Source organism: Nanorana parkeri, unplaced genomic scaffold, assembly GCF_000935625.1.
Source record: "Nanorana parkeri isolate BGI_ZX_2015 unplaced genomic scaffold, ASM93562v1 scaffold295, whole genome shotgun sequence".
Taxonomy (NCBI): domain Eukaryota; kingdom Metazoa; phylum Chordata; class Amphibia; order Anura; family Dicroglossidae; genus Nanorana; species Nanorana parkeri.
In genome coordinates, this window is record NW_017306563.1 from 1,089,316 (window position 1) to 1,105,998 (window position 16,683).

At 45.1% G+C, this 16,683-nt stretch overlaps 1 protein-coding gene across 1 annotated transcript in view; it reads left to right on the forward strand.

Moving 5' to 3' along the window:
- Positions 1-2,313: 2,313 nt before the first annotated feature.
- The window catches only part of TGM2 (transglutaminase 2), a 63,664-nt gene continuing 49,294 nt past the window's right edge, over positions 2,314-16,683 (forward strand). Inside the window, exons 1-2 of the mRNA XM_018557690.1 lie at positions 2,314-2,356; positions 13,282-13,461. Of these exons, the coding sequence (XP_018413192.1) occupies positions 2,347-2,356; positions 13,282-13,461 (190 nt within the window). The 5' untranslated portion in view covers positions 2,314-2,346. The remainder of the gene's footprint in view (positions 2,357-13,281; positions 13,462-16,683) is intronic.

Consider the following 16,683-nt stretch of genomic DNA (forward strand, 5'->3'; position numbering starts at 1 on the left):
CTCCCCTCATTGTCTCTCCTTGCTGTCTCTCCTTACCCTCTCTCCTCTGGCTGTCTCTCCTTGCTCATCCTTCTGGCTGTCCCTCCTCGCTCTCTCACCGGCTGTCTCACCTTGCTCTCCTGGCTGTCTCTCCTCACCCTCTCTCCTGGCTGTCTTTACCAGCTCATCCTTCTGGCTGTCTCTCCTCACTCTCTCTCTCTCCTGGCTCTCTCCTCGCTCTCTGTCCTGGATGTCTCTCCTGGTTCTCTCTCCTGGCTGTCTCTCCTCGCTCTCTCTCCCGGCTGTCTCTTTTTGCTCTCTCCCCTGGCTGTCTCTCCTGGCGGTCTCTCCTCGCTCTCTCTCCCGGCTGTCACTTTTTGCTCTCTCCCCTGGCTGTCTCTCCTGGCTGTCCCTCCTCGCTTTCTCTCCTGGCTGTGTCTCCTCACTCTCTCCTGGCTGTCTCTTCTTATTCTCGCTCCCCTGGCTGTCTCTCCTCACTCATCCTTCTGGCTGTCTTTCCTCGCTCTCTCTCCTGGCTGTCTTTCTTTGCTTTCTCTCCTGGCTGTCCCTCCTCGCTTTCTCTCCTGGCTGTGTCTCCTCACTCTCTCTTGGCTGTCTCTTCTTGCTCTCTCTCCTCTGGCTGTCTCTCCTCGCTCTCTCTCCTGGCTGTGTCTCCTCACTCTCTCCTGGCTGTCTCTTCTTGCTCTCGCTCCCCTGGCTGTCTCTCCTCACCTCATCCTTCTGGCTGTCTTTCCTTGCTCTCTCTCCTGGCTGTCTCTCCTCGCTCTCTCTCCAGGCTGTCTCTCCTCGCTCTCTCTCCAGGCTGTCTCTCCTCGCTCTCTCTCCTGGCTGTCTCTCCTCGCTCTCTCTCCTGGCTGTCTCTCCTCGCTCTCTCTCCTGGCTGTCTCTCCTCGCTCTCTCTCCTGGCTGTCTCTCCTCGCTCTCTCTCCTGGCTGTCTATCCTCGCTCTCTCTCTCCTGGCTGTCTCTCCTCGCTCTCTTTCCTGGCTGTCTCTCCTCGCTCTCTTTCCTGGCTGTCTCTCCTCGCTCTCTTTCCTGGCTCTCAAATACCTTTTCTACTAAGCTCATGGCTTGTGGCTATGGAGAGGAGAGTGCATAGCCAAACAAATCTCTCCAGGACTAGTCCTGGTCCAAGACCAGGCGCGTCCCTAGCCAGTTCATCACCTGGGGGAGGTTACCTCTGCATCATTTCCCAGCTCTTGGCAACCAGTGATGTCACTGATCACGAGGAGCTGGGAGGACGCTGGCCAAAGCTTTCCGCTCAGCTCCTGGCAACCAGTGACATCTCTGGTCGCCAGGAGCTGGGCAGGACGCTGGCCACAGCTGGAGCTAGAGTTGGGCAGGGAAATGATGCAGAGGTAACCTCCCCCAGGCGATGAAAAGGCTAGGGATACCCCTAGTCCTGGACCAGGACTAGTCCTGGAGAGATTTGTTTGGCTATGCACTCTCCTCTCCATAGCCACAGCTTAGTAGAAAAGGTACTTGAGAGCCAGGAAAGAGAGCGAGAGACAGCCAAGATAGAGAGCGGAAAGACAGCCAGGAGAGAGAGCGAGTGCATAGGTAACCTGCCCCCCACGCACCCAGTTAGTACCAGCACCAGATTGCCTTTTACACCTTATACAAAATTGATAAAAATCTGGTTGCTATCGGTTACCACTTAGGCCTTCTGTGTGTTTTCACTGCCCCTCAACCACCCACCTAAAAGCTAACATGACAGCTGCTCAGGTTTGTGCACATGCTGAGGCCATAATGCTTTGTGGCATGACAAATTCTATACAGCACATCGCATTTTGCCTGCGCCGCAACAGCATGCCGACCACTTGGCACATGGTTGCAGCACAGTATGTGTGAATGGGCCTTTAGGATATAGCGCAGTTCATTTCATTTCATTTCATTACAGGGCGGGGGAAGTATGGAAAACTCCTGAACACTGAGTATTTCATATCAATAACAATTTTATATTGAAATATTTTTGGCTGTATGTTTTTGCACTTTTCTATTTATGACGTTACTAAGTGAGCCGAAGATTGTAACACAATGTGCTATTCTATAGGCGCTCATTGCCACTTCTTATACACTTTGTGCTCCACTGAAACTTCTTCTGTCAGTGCCAGGGCAGTACATAACTTCCTGACATCTATTCATCTGGAAGGATTGTAAACTTATGTAAAGAGAGGCTTAGTTTATAAAAATATTGTATCTCCTGAGTCCTAATCCTTCCATTCATTGACAATAATGCATTCTGGGCAATGTACCCCAGGGGTGTGTCCTAAAGACTATAAAAACTCTTCGCTATAGTTAGGGTGTCATATACTACTGGAAGGGAGGTCAGTGCAGGAGTTGGACCATGGCAGAAGGTACTGTAACCAGGAATGTGTTTGTGTTTGTGTGTGCTGATGTCTATAAAGTTTCTATAAAACTTTCAAAACTCCCCATGATATAAACATGCATGATCATGCTATATACATAATAAGTTCTATATACATATATATGCTACGTATATCTTATATGCTATGTACAAGATATGTTCTATATACATAATATAGACAATATACACAATATATTCCATATACATAATATATGCTATATGCACGATATGTTCCATATACATCATATATGCTATATACACGATGTGTTCTATAGACACAATATATGTTGTATGCAAGATATGTTCTCTATACATAATATAGGTAATGTACACAATATGTTCTATATACATAATAAATGTTATATACACAATATGTTTTATAAACATAATATAGACAATATACACAATATGTTTTATATACATAATATAGACAATATACACAATATGTTCTATATACATAATATAGACAATATACACAATATGTTCTATATACATAATATAGACAATATACACGATATGTTTCATAAACATAATATAGACAATATACACAATATGTTTTATATACATAATATGCAGAATATGTTCCATATGCATATATATGCAATATACATGGCATATTCTATACACATAGTATTTTATACGGACACAATATGTTTTATAAACATAACATTTGATATATAAACATTATATGCTATGCACACAATATGTTCTGCATGCATTTTATATATATAATATATATTATATACACAAAAGTTTCTCTCTGTATATATAACATGCTGTATGCTATACACACGATATGTTCTATATACATCATATAAGCTATATATCATACATCAGTAGTAGATAGTACAGCTGTCCACTCTCCTGCCGCTCTTTTCTTTTAGCTCTGACGTATAGATCTGTATATTAAAATATCATATTTGTCTGTGCCATAGTTTTCGATGTTGCTTCTAACTTTCCATGAGCTGCACTGCTGAAGTACCCAGTAAAAGCAGCGTAACCTTTCAAATGGAAACATTGTAGAATTTGGTTGCTATGCAACAAAATTATTTGTTTCTATTTATTTTTGCTTTTTTTTGTTTAACAATATGCACATGTCTTCTGATGGTGAGCAGCATAGGTGTCTGTAAAGACATGTTTATTCTGTGAAGCTTTGCAATTTTTTTTTTTCGCCTGAGAGCGTAGCGGTCAGAGTGTGGGACGGGGGAGTTTCTCTCTTTCCTATTACGGAAAGCTGGAAGGTACAGTATTAGCACATATACACTTTGTTTTTTGTATACTCCTGATGGTTTTTCTGTCTAAATTCTAGAGAATTAGGGAGATTTCATGGACAGCAATTTGATTGGATGATTCTTTAAACCAGTGATGATCAACTTACTTGATATATGGAGTCTCAAGTGCAGCCCCTGACATAACTGAGGGGCTGCATGTGATATTCAGTAAATGTAAAGCTACAGAAAGCTGTCAGAGACTGAAGACATTATACAGGAGATGTTTAAAGACTGAGGACAAGCTTCAGGAGATGGTCAGAAATTGGGGACATGCTTCAGGAGATGGTCAGAGACTAGGGACAAGCTTCAGGAGATGGCCAGAGACTGGGGACACATTTTAGGAGAAGGTCATTGACTGGGGACAAGCTTCGGGAGAAGGTCCTTGACTGGGGACATGCTTCAGGAGAAGGTCATTGACATGTTTAAGGAGATGGCCAGAGACTGGGGACAAGCTTCAGGAGATGGCCAGAGACTGGGGACAAGCTTCAGGAGATGGCCAGAGACTGGGGACAAGCTTTAGGAGATGGCCAGAGACTGGGGACAAGCTTCAGGAGATGGCCAGAGACTGGGGACAAGCTTCAGGAGATGGCCAGAGACTGGGGATAAGCTTCAGGAGATGGCCAGAGACTGGGGGACAAGCTTCAGGAGATGGTCAGAGGCTGGGAACAAGCTTCACTAGATGACTATAGACTGGGGACACGTTTTAGGAGATGTTTAGAGACTAGGGACATGCTTCAGAAGAAGGTAATTGATTGGCGACATGCTCCAGGAGAAGGTCATTGACTAGGGACATGCTTCAGGAGATGGTCCGAGACTAGGGACAAGATTCAGAAGATGCTCAGGGACTGTGGACAAGCTTCAAGACATGGTCAGAGAATGGGGCCATACTTCAGGAGATGGTCAGAGCCTGGGGACATGCTTCAGGAAACAGTCATAGCTTGGATCCATGATATCACCAGCATGCCATGTTCAGATGAGAAGACAGGACACTTTTTCACCGGAGACTTTGTGTTTGTGACAATAAAGTGTCCTGTCTTCTCATCTTAACATGGTGTGCTGGTGATATCTTGGATTAGGATTTATGTTAAGGTAGTGACATCCACCATTTCACCATAGCACTCTTCTATGGTTGAATCTGAATGCTGCATGGAGTGTGCTGGATCTCTTGGATTTATAGTCATAGACTGGAGACACATCATATGAGACTTCTAGAGATCGATGCTATTACTGTCCCTATACAAATGCTTCCACATCTGTGCTCCCTACAGCCCTCTTAAGAATGACCAGTAGCACATCTGATATATATCTTAGAAAGACCCTTTGTAAAAATAATCAGAGGGAAAAAACATAAAATGACAAAAGAGATGGACCAAACCATTAAGCAACTAGAAGCCAGACGTCTAATGAAAATGTTCCTTTACTAGCTTGAGTAAGCATCAAAACAAAGGCTGCTATGTTCCGGAGCCCGAAGTGCCACATAATAAGTACCAAAAGGCCAAATGAGGCATTGCAAGGCTCTGACAGACACAGGCATGGCTCTTCAGGTCGCTATGACCGATGCCTACAAAGCATTCACAGAGATAATGAGATTTCCAGCATAGTAAACAATGTTAATGATCTGTCCCATGCCCGTTGTCCCATATCCTGTACTGTCTGTGATTATTTCAAGAATTTTTGGATTCCTTAGAATTGCTTGTGATTTATGGCCTTGTTAGCCACAGACATGAGATAGCACTTGGAAGACCTGAAGACTGCAGATTTTACTGTTAAGTGACTGCTGCATGATAAATGGAGGCTGGGTTTGGTCAAGTAAGCATGTTGATGCATAGATACCTAGGATGCTGGTGGATCATATTTGTTATTGGGACCAGTTGGCCTTGGTGTGTACCCAGTACTCACCCTTCTTTCCATACACATACGGTCTTTACCCTACGAAGTCATAGAGTATACTGCAGCACCCCTATGTGCCCCTGTGTTACAGTGTGTCTCTAACACTGATGCACCACTAACATTTAACCTTCCCCTTACCCAACCCCCTAACACTTAAAACTGAACTCCATGTACAAATACTTTCATTTAAATATATTCCTTAATAGCCACAGAGGCTATAAATCCACTTTTCGTGCAACAAATCCCTTTGTAAATCCAGTTATTGCCTTGCAACAGTAGCTGTGACATCACCACTGTGCTGTACACAGTCTGTGCAGAGAGCAGAGTTGTGGGAGCGATCGTGCAGGCTCCACCCACGACAGACTGCCTGTAGAAAACTACAATAAGGAGGTGGAGACAAGACCAGCCATCCTGCACAAAGAGAGAGAGGGACCGGTCTTTCTTATAGGTCTTTATTACTGCACAGAGGTAAAGTTTCATACTGGATAACTGCACAGATCTGGAAGATCAGAGTCGTGCAGTGCCTCATGCGAGTTGTAGTTCCACAACAGCTGGATTTAGACAATATTAGCTTATTCAGAAGTTCAACCCCATCCCTCCGATCCCTATCACCAACTTAATCTAAACCCCAAACATACCCCTGTTATTAAACTAACCTCTAGTTCTGCATGAGCACCTCGCCCTGTACCCAGAGCTGCAGTGCCAAAAGACTTGTGCTGAGAGCTCCGTGCTGAAGGATACTGACACTGTCAGCGCTGAAACCTAAAATCACTGCTCATCTCTGTCAGCAACCTTACACATTGCTGTCCTCAATAGCAGTGATCTGGTACCGTACAAGTGATGATGTGCTATTACAACTGTGCAAACAGCAAAGCTGACACTCCAGCTAATTGGAGGTCTCTGACTCTGATTCAGCAGGGAATATTTTGGACCCCTGCAGAGAGACTGCTGCTTCCACACAGAGTACAACGGTCCTTCTCTACAGGATGCTGGCAGGGGACGGGCTTTTCTACTCAGGCTGTGGCTGCTTTCTAAAGAAGACCAACCGTTAGGGTGGGTTCACACAATGTGTGTTAGGTCTGCACTGGAAACAACAGGCAACGCAAGACAAGGCGATTTGCAACATGATCGGCAGATTGGCACTGTGTTGGGGACCGCACACCAGCCACTGTGCGTTTTGTGCAGTGGCTGGTGTAAATTGGCCCTAAGACTTTGCTTATGGTATAAGTAGAATGCAGTTAGCTGATTTAAACAGCGTTTAATTAAGCTTGAAAGCAGGCATGCTTTAGGCCTCATTCACACGAGAATAAGTCGGCACGTACAGCTCCGTGCTGCGTGCACGGCCATATCAGGCAGCTCCCGGGAAGGACAGGTGCTACGTATGATTGGTACGCAGCCCCGGTCCTTCTCTATGGGAGTACGCGGCCATACGCAGCCCTACGCTCACCCGCCCTGCACATCCGTGAGGGTGCAGTTGTCCGTACTTGTACGCCGACAGGATGGTGTAATGTGTATGGCGACCCTTAGAGGTAGTCCCTTACCCCCTTAAAAGGTACAGCAACACATCAATACCCAGACTCAGATTTGTCTTGCCATCCTGACGCCAGAAGGGAACAGAATATTTATTTGGCAGTTTATAGCCCAATAGATATAAGCTTCAGACACTCCTGCCGCCATTTTCAAGATTGTCTGATGACTGCGGCTCCCTCCTCGGAACCCAAGAACAGTAATGTGATATATTGCATCTTGCCATTACTTAGATGAAGCGGCTCCATTTGTTTTCTTTTTCCAGGAACATTTGGAGTATGGAAAATCCCTGTTGATTTTAGCAGAAATGTGTCTTTGTCATTTCCTGCCAGCTGAACCGAAAACAAAAAGAATGTTTTCTTTCTAAAGTAAACTTTTAATCCCAGTGTATGGCCATCTTAAAGTGATATTAAAGTCAAAATTAGGGATGCACCGATACTGGTATTGGTAGCAGTGCCAGTACTAAACACAGATACCGGCGCTTTACATTTTTAAACTGAAGCAGTTGCCTGAGGTCCCACCCTTTCTGGGGATCTCGGCATCCTTCCTGTGAATTGCACGCAGTGCCTGTTTACAGCACCCCTGAGACCCTGCACAACCCTGCTGAGACCCCACACACCCCAGAGCAGCAGAGAGTATGTAGCTTCATATTATTCTGCACTGATGTATAATATATTGCTGGGATTTCTAATCCTCTATAGCCAGCTGCCATTCTGCATTGCTGTATAATGTATTGCTGGTATTGTAGTCCTCTATAGCTTGGAGTCAGTAGCAGAAGTACCAGGGTGCAGCGGTTGCAGCTGGGCGCGCGCCCTGGGGCTTCACCACTGTCCTAAAATCATTAATTTGTATTGTTTTAGAAAAACTGTCACATGATACTAAAAAAAAAGTATTAGTAATTGGTATCGGCGAGTATTGAGGAAAAGTATCTGTACTCATACTCAATCTTGAAAAAATGAAATCGGTGAATCTAGTCAAAATGTGTTTAAGCTATTTCAAATGCTGAAGAATTCACTTACAATGGAAGCTGCTTCTTGATATTTAAAAGTTCCAGTTTTCTGCAGAATCAGCTGGTCTCCTGAGCACTGGCCCTGATATTCCGTTTTAGGGTGGCTCCTTTCCCTTGCAGTGTCCTGTGGAGCCACCCGTGTGTGTTAGTAAGCTGTGTGTCTACACAAACACACAGACACAGCAAGGCAAGTGTTTCCCCTGCTTCATCCCCCACCCTCTTCCCTTCTCCAAGCTAATAGACTGGCATCTGCTGGAGACTGCTCTGTCATTTGTGATCTTGTACTGGGCAGCAGGATAAGGGAAGCTGAGGTTGGAGAGCTGGAGCTGTTCTGGAGTGCTTGGGCAAAAAATTTTAAAAAAATACTTTGCCAGGCAATGTGTATTTGTTTGATCTGGGTTTATGTTTGACAAAAGTTTGGGAATTGAAAATCACTTTAAGTACAGTGTTACTTAAAAATGCAGGAGGAGAATTAGAAAGTTAGTTTACTTTTTTTTGTATACCATACTAGTCTTTATGCAGACATATTTTCCTGATTTGTGGAGTTGTGTATGTCTTTATTATACTCTGCAAAGAAAACTGCAAATGTTACATTTTAACTATATTTTGGTTATTTATGAAGTGCCACAGAGACTCGCTGTGTTTTCAGGAGGCTTTAATACAGCGACTACCAGAAGATCTGGGAAGGAAACATTTTATTGCAGTAACTCGTCTACATAGTGTCCCCCTTGGGGGGAACATGACGAATAATTTTAATAAAGGCTCTTTGAAGCTCTTTAGAAGATAAACACAAGCAGATCTTTCCATTAAAATTCCATACACTGTGAATTCAGCCTCGGTACTGCTGGATGTACAAATGTGAGAACTGAGATGACCGGCAGGAAGGAATGTGAAAATTGTAACACCAGATAAGACTTGGGACCAGGAAAGGACAGAGGACATTTGGTGTTGGGCATAGGTCAAGCTTACCAGGAGACGGGTCACAGTTGGAATGTCTGATAGTCAATATGAAAGACATATTGTTAGTCAGAAGAAAGATTTGTGTCTTTTTCAAGGCCAACAAAGATCAATTAAAAGTTTAAGTAAAACAGCTTCTTGGGTAGAGTTGAGAGGATCTATTTAAAACCAGACATGTCTAAAATCATGGTCACATAGTAGGGGGACAAAGTGCCGCTTCATATTGTCCCACCAGTAAGTGGGGGGACATAGTGCCGCTGCATATTGTCCCACCAGTCAGTGGGGGGGACATAGTGCCGCTGCATATTGTCCCACCAGTCAGTGGGGGGACATAGTGCCGCTTCATATTGTCCCACCAGTCAGTGGGGGGACGCAGTGCCGCTTCATATTGTCCCACCAGTCAGTGGGGGGACGTAGTGCCGCTGCATATTGTCCCACCAGTCAGTGGAATCCTAAACACTACTTTCCCTTTATCTAAAGTAGATGTAATTCTTTTCATTCTCTGCTGTATCCAATGGCTGCTTTTATGGATACAAAGCATACTTGAGTGTACTCCAGGGTCCCTGCTATCCACACATGCATATGCATCCTGATGAAGCAGTGGATGTCACGGTGAAACGTGTAGTTTTGCTCTTACCTCATCAAAGAACTCAGCAATGGAAGAATTCTATCTACTTTGTATAAAGGGATAGCGGTGTTTAGGATGTCAGAGAAAGAAGCAGCATAAGAAGCCAATCTCTTCATGTGTTGACAAGGAGCATGCTGACAGAGAGAGCAGAGTGAAAGAGAGATGAGCTCACCACTGTGCTGCTTTCCATTTCACTGTCCAGTCACAGACTGGGAAAGGTCCAAGATGACTTGGGCTTAAAGCAGGGGTGGGCAACTTTGACCCTTCAGCTGTACTTTAACTACAAATCCAAACATTCCGCTGCCTCTGAGAGTCATGCCAGTAACTGCCAATCTTGCAATGCCTCATGGGACTTGTAGTTCCACAACAGATGGAGGTCCAGAGTTCCCATCCCTGGCTTAGAGGAAGTAGGATTAATGATGCTAGTTATTAAACTATGGACATCTAGTGGGGTAGGCAACCTCAGCACTCCAGCTGTTGTAGAACTAGGTCCCGTGAGACATTGCAAGACTCTTGACAGTCACAGTCATGACTCTCAGGGGCATGGTGGGCTATGGAGTGCCCCTGCTTTATCAGATTGGAGAAGGTGAACATTGCAGTAAAATTTGGTTTCTTTTAATGGGTTATTATTTGTATCTTGTTATTTTGCATGGAGTTTTGCTTTATCTCTACCAACATGCCTCTGCCACTAGGAGTCATGCCTGTAACTGTCAGTCTTGCAATTCTTCAAGAGACTTGTAGTTCCACAACAGCTGGAGGGCCGGAGTTGCCCTCCCCTGATCTACAGCATTCTGGCAGGGGAGAAGCTTTAAAACACAGGCTGAGGCTACGTTCTAAATAAACCTAACTGTAAGACTTTGAACACCTTTTGTTCAGAGTTTTGAATGGCTCCCCAATACTCCCTGCCATGTGTTGTGGTGGAGTGCACCGTCCAAAAATGGTGCATGCACATGCCACATGATCACTGCTGCCAACAAGCCTTTAAACTGGAAGCTCAGTTGTTTAAAGAAGATGGGTAAGGATGGGGTTAACCACAGGCAGGACACAGATACCAGCAAAGCTGGCAAGAGGTTTAAGATAGTGCGAGAACAATGGCACAGTGTAAATGTTATTTATAATGAGAAGTACACTGGGAGAGACGTGGATGTTGTGTCTGCAGAGAGCTGTGCACGCTCTCCTGACCAGCAATGACATACTGGAAAACTGGCATTACACTCACTAATCCCCCAGTCCATGTCCAAGTGTGTGTATGTTATGGGTGTGTATAGGAGTCGAGCTCTGCTCTACCCACCAAACCCTTCCGTACAGTCGGCCCCATTCAGAAAACTATTTCAGTGCTGTTACGCACAATACTTAAAGAGTCAATCCACAAAAAAGGATCTTTTAATTTTTTGGCAGATGATGATGGAGACCGAGGTAAACAACTTGACAGTTTTTCTCTGGACTCTATTGGGGAGATCTCTTTGCTTGAGTCCCCGGGTCTGCACCCCTCCTGTGACCATTATGAGGAACTAACACTCTCTCTGATGGGTTCATTTGTTTTATATTATGGAGAATGTAACCTGGAACCAGCAAGGGGACCCAAAACTCCCAAGAGGACAGGAACAGAGTCAGTAATGATATAAATGATGTGTTTAAAAGACACATAGAAAGCCAGGGCTGACTTGTCTACCAGGCTCCACTTATATCTACGTATAATTTTTGGGTGGACAGACACTTCAAAAAACCCTGAGCACATAAAAAAAAACTTACCCTTGCAGTGGGGCTGCATACTTGCCAACATTATGGTCCCATATCCCAGGTATATGCCTATCTCATATCCCATATCGGCCCACGGTATGCATCTCCAAGTGGGCGCATCAAATCACGCCTGCTTAACAGGCTGCTTCCCAGACCACACATCTAAATAGGCACGGACTGCTCATCACACCTACTTAGGTTGGTCCCGTCCAGACCCCACCTCCGGGGACCACTCACATCCCTGATTCCCACAATTATGCCTTTTTATGGTTACTGTGCTTGTGCAGCAACTAAAACAAGGTGGATGCCATGATCCTAGGACATGGCCCGGGACACATGATTGACAGGGCAGAGGGTGCAAATCTGAGACAGTTGGCTTGCCCAGAATATGATAACCAGAAACATTTTGTCTGCAGGTTTACCCCATCCATTGCGTCACAGTCACTGACAACACAACACAGAAAGTGGAAGTACTGATGGCACCATGGGAGTTGTTTTCCTTTATTCAGACCTGCCCTGTTACAACATGCTGGAGAAGAGGAGTGCTGGAGTGGTCAGACAAAGTTCAAATCTTTTCATTATTCCATATGTCCTTTAAAGTCATGGGGACCTCATATAGAGCCGGGGTACTCAACCTAGGCACTCCAGATGTGGTGAACTACAAATTCCATCATGCCTATGTCTCTGGTAGTCGTGCTTATGGCTGTCAGAGTCTTGCAATGCCTCATGGGACTTGTAGTTCCACAACAGAATCAAACCTTGTGTTCATGTAAATTTCCTGAGATATTAAACACACTGCCACTGTCATAACTCCCTGTTTTTAATCATACATGTCCTCGCCTAACTGTACCAGGCGAGCAGATATTTTAAAGCAACACTCTAGAGCAGGGGTAGGTCATCCTGGGATTCCAGCTGTTGGGGGTCTTTGGAAATAGTTTTTTGGAAGGGAAATAGATCTCCCCTCTGTTCCTGTTCTAGAGACAACTGTACATTTTGGGATTTCCCATCATTTTCCATCACAGTGACAATAACCAATAGGACAAACAGAGTGGTGAAGCTGCCCAATAGGGACTAGACATGTAAGCTGCGTAAAAATTCGGTTTGGATATTTTGCTATTTCGGGATTCGGATCCGAAATTCAATTTGGTTCAGGTTTCGGATCAGGAGGCAATCCGAATTTTCGTTAGTTTCGGAAGAGTTTACGAACATTCGGTGCGAATACCACAGAAAACCATATACAGATATTAATACTAAAGCTGAATCTCCCAGACCCGAATGGCATTCGGGATCCGAATTTCCGAATTGCATTGGGGAGCTCCCAAATGCTATTCGGGTCTGGGAGCCATGTACATATATTACTAAATCTGAGGCTCCCAGACCCGAATGGCATTAGGGAGTTCCCGAATGCAATTCAGAAATTCGGATGCCGAATGCCTTTCTGGTCTGGGAGCCTCAGCTTTAGTATTGTATAAACTGTATATGGCTCCCATGTTGCCATAATGATAATTCCTGTTCAGACCCATTCGGATGCATTAAACCGAAAAACACATCTGATTGGCCAGAAAAGTAACATGTCCAATACAGTTTAGTTTTTGAACAAAATACAGACGGGATCCGAAATTCGGAAATGGAAATTACGGATTCAGACTCATTAGGATGCATTGTGATTCGGATATGTCAGAATTTTGGAAAATCCATCCAAATTTTGATGCAGAACGTACCGAATTGCACATCCCTAGTAGGGACACAGCAATAGAATCTTTCTAACCCTTCCCCACTCTACCCACAACTTGAAACATGAGTTTTGGCTATATAGTACATACACCTTAATAATGAATGCTGTTATGGAGTATATGTTCCTTTTTATTTACTTGATTATTCTATTATTTCAGCTCTGTACCTGGAGAACAGTGACCTGGACTGCAGCACCAACAATCGCAATCACCATACGCAAGATATTGGTTGTCAGATACTAGTTGTCCGCAGGGGCCAGGCCTTTGAAATCAAGCTGCAGTTTTCTCCCCGGGGATATGAGGAAGGAGTGGACCAGCTGAGTCTCATCGTTCAGACAGGTACTACACTCTTTATTTTATGCTTTTCAAATACAATAGCCGGCAGGGGAGATTCCGCCATCCACACTGCTTAATGGGGGAATTGCGTGATTCCTCTCATTCCACCACACAGTGTATGACTCGCTTTGGTCCAAAAATGAGATGCTGACTTGAGAGGAAATAAACTTAATAATCCCTGAATAACTGCTACATATAAAAGGAACTAATAGCAGGTGCAGGGGGTCACAATCCCATGGGGCACTTCATAAATGTTGTGGCCCCTACATTACGTGTTATTTAACGGGTGTCAGGCAGAACAGATAGTGAAGGAAAATCTGGCATAGTGGAGTGAGGAAGGTTTGGAACCTCTGTCAGGATTCTATTTTTCTCTGTAAGGGAGATTTCCCTTCACTTCCTGTTTAGGTGACGAGTGTCACAATAGAAGTAAGGAATATCTCCCCAATGGGGTTAAAGAAACCATTAACATAGAGGAAGGTTTCGAACCTCTGCCGGGACTCTATTTCTGTCTCTGTGAGGGAGAGTTCACTTCCTGTCCAGGTGGCGGGTGTCGCACAGATCAGAAGTGAGGGAAAATCTACCCAAAAGGGGGCATAGTAAAGTGAGGAAGGTTTAGAATCTATGTCAGGAGTTTATTGCTGTCTCTGTGAAGGAGATTTCCCTTCACTTCCTTTCTAGGTGACAAGTGTCACACTAAGGGAAAATCACTGCAATGGGAACACAAAAACCAATAATCTAGTATAGCAGGGGTAGGCAACCTTGGAACTCCAGCTGTTTTGGAACTACAAATCCCATGAGGCATTGCAAGGCTCTGATTTCCACAGGCCTGACTCCCAGAGACAGATGTATGATGGAATTTGTAGTTTCACCACAGCTGGAGTGCCAAGGCTGCCCACCCCTGTAGTACAGTGAGGAACAGGGGTGTCCCTAGCCTTTTTCGCCGCCTGAGGCGGCAGGGAATGGGTTGCTGGTGGTTGTGCACGCTATAAGGTGGGGGTAGGCTTGGAGACAGGGGTTTACCCTCTGCATCATCTGGAAACCAGTGGCGTCATTGGTTGCCAGGAGCTGAGCGGGACTCTGGCCAGAGCAACCCAGGTTGCTAAGAGCTGGATGGGGAGATGTGTATGGCCCTTACACATCTCCCCTGGGCCGGCTCTTAGCAACCTGTGATACTCTGGCCGTAAAGGGGGCAACAGGCACATTGTGCAGCAGAGCAGCCATGCTTGGAAATGTTTTGGCTGGTTATAACCCCCTCCATCCCAGTGATTCCATTGATTAGAAATCCGTTTGGATGGCTGAATGGATAATCCTCCAAGTGCCGGAATTAGTTTGTATGACAGGTGGGAGTAATAAAGGAATCTCTGGCTTTGTTCTCAGAGGTGGAATGCCAGTTATTTGTGGATAATCCCAATGTGGTTACTAGTTGATCTAGCTGTATACATGTGTCTTAGTGTTTGTGTACACAGAACAAAGAGAGGGAATGGTTCCTGAACTCAGCTTTTCATATTCTTAGCACAGATCACAACACGGTTGTGAGGAAGAGGAAGCAGAGACACGGTGTCGTGGGCTTTAAGAGGCTCATTCAGGCGGGTGCGCACAGCAATATGGCATGCACTCCCGTAAAAGGACTCGATTCCAGAAGGGACAGGTGCTGCATGTAAGACAGCGTGTGTCCAAGTGCGGTCACCCGGATCCACAGGGATGTGCAGGTTCGGGTGTATGTGTGAACGTGTCTTATTGCATGCAGCCGTGACCTCCCATAGGGGAGAACAGGCTGTTGCACGCAATTACACACAGCACTTGTCCTTTAAGGGGTTAGATTCTTTTTACCGTACGGACTTGCACGCCCTAAAGAAGAACTCCGGGAAAATAAATAACTTACCGGTACCCTCTAAGTGGGGCTACCCCCACAATGCAAGGGTTAGGTGCCCATTTTGTCTAGAGGACTTAAATAAAGCTAATTTACTTACCTGACCCTTGGCTCCCTCCGAGGTGCTGGCCAGATCCCTAGAGCCTATTCTCCTCTGGGCTCCGGCAGACTTCTGACATATCATGTCTTATGCAGGTCCATTGACTTGCATTAGACTTGAAGGCACCTGAGGGACATTCAATAGCTGGAGCAGAGAGAGGTGACCACTGCGGGAGCTGGTATCAGGTGAGTAATACAGCTTTATTTAAGTTCCCTATACAAAATGAGCACTTAACCCTTGCAGCCCCACTGCAAGGATAAGTTTTTGATTTGCCTGGAGTTCTTCTTTAACCATAATGATCGTTCACCTTTTCCGACCTGCAGAAGTTCCACTACTATTACGAAATACGACTATTATCTCTCATAACTATTTACAGAGTATTTGCTTATTTTGATGATGGGTAGAATAATATATTTTGAATAGGCATACTGGGTATTATATAAATATTGTGCAAGTTAAAGGTTTTGGATGATATATGCATATAAAAACGCTAGTCACATGATCTCGCTGGGTATATTAATGGAACAGAGCTCTTCTTCCCCCCAAGCCATACAATCCTCCCACTAGGGCGGATGATATAGGTGAAATCTTGGAATGTGGAGATATGCCAGGAACAGAATGATGAATCAGGAGACCCTGTCTGTGAGAGTGATTAATCAGCCTGCAAAAAAGAAATAGCGATGGTGCTAATGGAGTTACTGTAATATTATATTAAAGTAGATGTGAACTCTAGAAGCTGTGCCCCTCTAAAAAACACCCCAGAAAAAGCCAGGGGGCAAAGGACTGGCCACCAGTATTGCCCATGGTCTCCCTACAGCTGATCTTTCCCCATTACTGACTTGCCATGCCTGTGTCTCTGTGGAGGCAGCCATCTTGGTAGAGGCAGGGCTTTACTTCCTCATGCCAATGCCTCCAGTAGGGGCTGGTCACCAGTATTGCCCATGGTCTGCCTGCAGCTGATCTTTCCTTATTACTGACTTGCCATGCCTGTGTCTCTGTGGAGGCAGCCATCTTGGTAGAGGCAGGGCTTTACTTCCTCATGCCAATGCCTCCAGTAGGGGCTGGTCACCAGTATTGCCCATGGTCTGCCTGCAGCTGATCTTTCCTTATTACTGACTTGCCATGCCTGTGTCTCTGTGGAGGCAGCCATCTTGGTAGAGGCAGGGCTTTACTTCCTCATGCCAATGCCTCCAGTAGGGGCTGGTCACCAGTATTGCCCATGGTCTGCCTGCAGCTGATCTTTCCTTATTACTGA